Raw genomic sequence first — 6,000 nt, 5'->3', positions numbered from 1 at the left:
GATAGATATTTTGTATGGATATAGAGGAGGAGGTAAATGGAATTGCAATGGAATAGGTCAAGTTACATTTACACAAACGTGAAAAAATGACGAAACATTTATCAAATTCATGAAAGATATGTTCAATTTCGATTGTGCATCAGACGTTAATAAGTAAACAACACTAAGAGGCAACATCACCGATTTGACTTTTTCAAGACACGTTACACTCGAAACACTCGCTTTCATTTCCTACTTTTCCTATCATCGTCCTATTCTCAACAGAGAAATGGTTCATTACCATGCACACAGGAAGTAGGCATATGCAAATACAAATATTATATATGAATACACATGCGCATATACATACATATATATGCTCATTCAAGTAGGAGAGAGCCAGATGTCGAACGTTGCCGAACGCGGGGGCCGATTGTGCTCTTTGTCGTTCGTTTCGCTTGCAGTTCAAGCAAGGTAACGACCAATGAGCAAGGTAATGACGATTGAGCAAGGTAACGACACATTTTTTCGTGCGTGCAGCCGGCTAAATCGAATTATAAGACGTTATCACGTCAAAATATTATAGAAAAAAGTTAAGTGTGCAATATTATCCCAAAACGTAATGGTCTGCAAAACTGCGTATTTAGAATATTCTAAATATGCTGTCCAAAAGTTTGAACTTTCGATAAAAGATTTAAAATTTTTATTTTTTATTTATTGCAAAATTTAAAAATTTGAATTATATGGTTTTCGCTGTAATATGACTATGTTTTCATAAAAGAGTTAAAAAAAATGGACTTTGAATATGTCGCCTTGTGAGCACGAGTGTATACACATACATGTAAGTACGTATATTGATTAACATTACTTTTTGATTGCCTCTCCTATCAAATTTCCATATAAATTTAATACACAGCTTTAATTGTTCAACTGTATTGCTTTATTCACTGGCAATTTTATAAATTTCTTTTTAACAGACTAATAAAAGGTACTTAACATAAAAATAAAAGAAAAACTACTTTAACAAAAAAATTGGTAATCATTTGTCAACGTTCATTAACCTATACATTTAGCTTAACAAATAAGAAATAGGTTGTTGTTGGCTGAGTGTTTGCACGGGCTAGATACACCAAATATGTTCGTTTATATTCTACGCAATGAAACGAGTAACTACATAACCTAAAATAGTTGGTTTACCTACATATGGTGCATGTACATATGTATGTACGTGAATGTAGGAGTAAGTATACGTACATATATGCATAAGTATAAACTGCTTCACATACTTTAAATACAAAATTCATATACAAAATGTGCTTATACAACTAATACATACATATATAAACGTATGAGTAAAATATATATATTTGTGTAGGTAGTTAATGAACATTTACACAGAAGATTTGTGTGGTTCTAAATAGTATTTAGTTTAATACATACAAGTATTTATGTGGTGTTCATACAAAGGCATGTAGGCATTCATATGTATGTATGTTTGTATGTATGTGTTCCTAGCTCTATGTATTTTCGCCTTTACGGTATCTCTAGTGCAATACACAACTTTCTATCATCAAATCTTTACCGCGAAAATATGAAAAAGGATTTGAAGATTTGTGCGCCTAACAATAGGCAAAATTTGAAACTCTCTAAAAACATTTGATTTTTCATGAAAAGCGGAAGGCTGATTTAACATTGGTTCTTTTATAATCGATTTGCAAGCATTTCGGCGATGTAAATTTAGCGTGGATGCCCAAAATCATTCTCTCTTTCTATTAACAGCTGTTTGTTTGCTATCAAATTAGATAAAATTTAGTTTAAATTAAAACGAGTTCACGCATTTCTTGTTCACATACATATGCACCTAATTGCATGAACACCCTGGAAGTTTATATCTACATATGTAACTGTACATTGGAATGCGCAAAAAATAGTTATATTCTTTTTTTTACAATAAAATCCACTACAAAAGTATTGGCGCAGGCATTGTGGGTGAACCGGCTGGCAGCCAGGTCAGGTAGCGCATAACGGACTGCCACTACTGTTGCTGCTGTCACGCTTGATACACACTTCCGGCTGTGAAAAGTATACACTCTTGTCGCCTGACTGCCGCGCGCTTTGGGAAATGCTTCTTTTTGTCGTTTGTTTTATCGTGGCTGTTCTAATTGACTCTGTGGCTGCCGTTTCGTCATCATCTTGACATTTTTTTATTGGTGTTGTATCGACATCCGCCTCGGCGCTAGTTTCTCTTGCCATATCCGCTACTCCGTTATCCGCGTCCAACTGTGAATCGGCAACGGCATCGACCTCCGCTTCCGGCTCTAAATTGAATTCGTTTTGTACAATTTGCAAACCTCCTCCACTAGTTGACGATTCGCGATCGGAACTGCTTGACGTAGAGCTGCGCGTTGATGGCGACTTGGGCGCAATTGCTTGATTGCTGGCGGTCGCTGCGTGTGACGTTGGCAGGCCTACGGTCGCAGCTGCGCTGGAGAGTGGCAACTGTGTCACTTTGCCCATAAAGGAACGTATCTCTTCAAAGTAGGACTCTTCTGTAGGATTATCGCAGTAGCCACCGCGACGCAGGCCGCGTATTCGCTCATTCATGCCCAAACCTAATGACACGGCATCGCTTTCATGCTTCTTCAAATGGCGATCTAAATTGGTCTGCTGGCCAAAGCAACGTTCGCAGATTTCGCATTTGAAGGGTCTCTCTTTGTTGTGTATATTGCGCACGTGACGCTGCAGATTCGAGGATATGCTGAAGGAACGTTCACAGTATTTGCACTTATACGGCTGCTCGCCGGTGTGCGTGCGTAGGTGGCGAGTTAGATTGGCGGAGCGCGGAAAGACTTTGCCACAGAATTTACAAGTGTAGCGATCTTTGCTTTTGTACTGAGTCGTTGCGGGGTTGTTTGCCGTATTTGCGGTCAAGCCAGCTCGGGACGTGGACGTCGACTTCTTGGTATTGTGGTGCACAACCACACCATCTGAAGTTAGCGTTGCCCGACCACCACTACTGGTAGCACTAAGTTGCTGCTGACGCGCATGGTGATTTAACTGCTGCTGGCTGGTGTGCTGCTGCAGATGCTTGCCACCACCACCATTGCCACCGCCAGAACTCAATGCCTTATTTGCGGTGGTGTTCATATTGGCGCCCACATGTGGGTGCGTTAGCGCATCCTGCAAAGTATTGCGATTGCCTCCGCCATCATAGTGAAATTCCAGTTGCGCGTCATTGGCCGTGGTTTGTTGTAGCTGTAACGCATTGGGAAGCATATCCTTTTGCATAGGTGGTTGCAGAAAGGGAAAGGAACTCGCGGTAGGTGGACGAGGCAGCACGAATGGGTTACGATAGGGTAGTGGTATGGCCTTAGCCATCGCCTCCAATAATGTTGGATGCAAGGCAGACGAGACAAATGGCAATCGATCAGCAGCCGCTGCTGCGGCGGCGGCGTTCAAATGCAATGACTCCGTGATGCGCAAGCATGCCACGCCCAAATCGGACTTTTGCGTGCGCAAACGTTGCTTATGTTTGGCACTCAAACTATCCAGATTAGCGGCAATCGCATCATGACACAAAGACGGCAGATTGTTGTTATTGAGCTCTTTTTCACAGCTGTTGTCCGCCGGCGATGCTTCGCGTTGTGCGCGACAATTGAATGTTCGCGCACCTTGGGACGGCGTGTGCGTACTGTGGCTGCTATGACTACTAGGCGACACATCGCTTTTGGCTGTGGTGTGACAGTTTGTATTGTTATTGTAGTTTGTGCCACTGTATATAAGATTGCTGTTCTCGTCTTCCAGCGGCGAGGAAGCACCACTTGCGCTTGAGCCGTCGTGCTTTTTGTGCGCTAGTCGTAAGTCGAGCGGCTGATCGTAACTGCTGCAACGTTTGCGTGTTTTTGCTTCTTTGTGGCTTTGACTTAAGGCGGATATTGTGAGCGAGAGTGGTGACGTGCTTGTGGCCGCTGATGAGGTGCGCGCAGCCGTCACCGACAGATCATAAGGTACTTGTGATGCATATGTAGTGGTGGGCACAAGGCCTAACAATGGATAAACGCACCCTTGCTTAGGGCTGGGCAGCATTTTTCTTGGTGAGTGGTCCTTCTCTCTCATCACTGGCGAATTTCGTTGTGTAGTGAATTTGTTGCTAGCTTACAGGTAAAACTTTTGTGCTTGCGGACGCTACTCAAAGTCATGACACTAACTGTTGAGCGTCGAATTGTGTGGCGCATAGATATTGTTGGAACTAATCAAATCTGGGAATGGCTGAAATGAAAGAGAGAGAGAGAGAAACAAATGTTATTGTAAATTCAATCTTATGCCAAATTCAGAAAATCTGTTTCTTTAATTAAATAATTTTCAATATTTTGTAAAGAAGTAGTAAAAAGAGTAGCAAACGAACTAATCCCGACTATTATTCTCTCTTTAAACCAAATATTCGGAAGCTAATGGAAAAACACAGATTATGCTTCTAAAGTTAAATACATATATCCGTATGCACACCTCGGCTATTAAATAGAAAATAACAAAGTGACAACAAAAACAACAGTGTATTATTGAAAGCCGCACTTTTTGTATGTTTAGTTATATCTATAAGAGGTGAGTAAATATTTAAAGTGTGGAGGTTGAATTTTGGGTTTCCATAAGCCGTGGACGGAATGATTTTTCTACTCGAAGAATGCGATGAAATTATAGATATTTCTGCCAATGCCTCATGTTTCAGTTTGAATAAATGTGTTTCTGTATGTTCCAAATATTTTGAGTACATAGAGTGTATAAATATAAACATTGCATAATATTTTATATGAAAAAAGTAGCACAAAGATTCAATTTTTTATTTAAGTGGGGTAAAAGTTATGATTGTAGAAAGAGATTTACCCACATGCAGATATAACATTTTCAGAAGGCTTTAGTGTTTTTTGAGAAACTACTCCTACTCGTAAAAATGTATATACAGAGTGCTCCATATTTCTTAAAAAAAAATCACAAAAATCATTGCTTTATTCGCAAATAAGAGCAAATATTCTCATTATTTATGGAATATGATTTTTTTAAGTGGTTGAATTGGCGGGCTTTGCATTTACCTGTTGCATTTCAGTTTTCCAAGACCTTGGTAACTGTTTATTACCCTATCTCACAAATGGCTTGCTCGATATTCACCTTAAGATCCTGAATCCTCAACGGCTGATTCGCATAGCATCGATCATGACACGACAAAAAAGCCTAACGGCATTAAATTGCATCTACGAGGTGGCTAATTGACATCGTCGAGATGGCTGAAAACACGATTAGCGAACTTGACACGCAAATTATCTATTGTGGCATGACATGTATGGCATAGCGCGCCTTACTGCTGAAACCAAATATCGTCCAAGTCTATATCCTAAAATTCCGGACGCAAAAAATTATTTATCATGCTTCTGTGGCACTCACCGTTCAACGAAATGACTTTTTTTTATAAAAATAGGGCCCCAAAGTGCCACTCTCTGAAGATGCTCTTGCTTCTTGATGCCCACATGCGAGGCTTCCTGTCCTCAGATGCAGCAATTTTGGTGGTTCACATAGCCGCTGAGATGCAAAAGCACTTCGTCAGAAAAGAGGATTTTGACTTATTTTCAATAAACGTACAACATTAACATTTGGAAATGAGTTTGCGATATTTCCCGACGTTTTTTAAGCATTATTTCGTTCCATGCAGATATGACACTGATTTTCTGTCAAGATTTCTAGCGGGGCAGAGGTTATGGATAAAAAAGAGCTGTAAGGACCAGCCTGTGTTAAACTTTAATTTTATTATTCCTAATTTATTTTATTTTTTCTAGATACAACCTATTCAAGATATTGGCAGATTTTGAAAAACGTAAATTTATTTTAAAGTGCCTCCATAAGTGGTGGAAATGCAAGGATGGTGAGTGTGTATACATTTTTTGGGACACTCTATAAAAGCGAATGTCTTTTCCCTTCTGCTTGGTTTTTGTTCTTCATGTAGGGTAATGGCACAAATCGTTTGATTACTAT

The 6,000-nt window shown here is 39.9% G+C and overlaps 1 protein-coding gene across 4 annotated transcripts in view; it reads right to left on the bottom strand.

Annotated features, from left to right (window-relative positions):
- Nucleotides 1–876: 876 nt before the first annotated feature.
- LOC128863673 (uncharacterized) overlaps nt 877–6,000 on the bottom strand; it is an 80,041-nt gene continuing 74,917 nt past the window's right edge. For all 4 annotated transcript variants that reach the window (XM_054102949.1, XM_054102951.1, XM_054102950.1 and 1 more), the window contains exon 3: nt 877–4,248. In XM_054102949.1, the coding sequence (XP_053958924.1) occupies nt 1,990–4,095 (2,106 nt within the window). In that variant the 5' untranslated portion in view covers nt 4,096–4,248 and the 3' untranslated portion in view covers nt 877–1,989. The remainder of the gene's footprint in view (nt 4,249–6,000) is intronic.

Source organism: Anastrepha ludens, chromosome 5 (genome assembly GCF_028408465.1).
Source record: "Anastrepha ludens isolate Willacy chromosome 5, idAnaLude1.1, whole genome shotgun sequence".
NCBI classification, from domain to species: Eukaryota; Metazoa; Arthropoda; class Insecta; order Diptera; family Tephritidae; genus Anastrepha; species Anastrepha ludens.
This window is presented reverse-complemented; position numbering and strand designations above follow the sequence as displayed.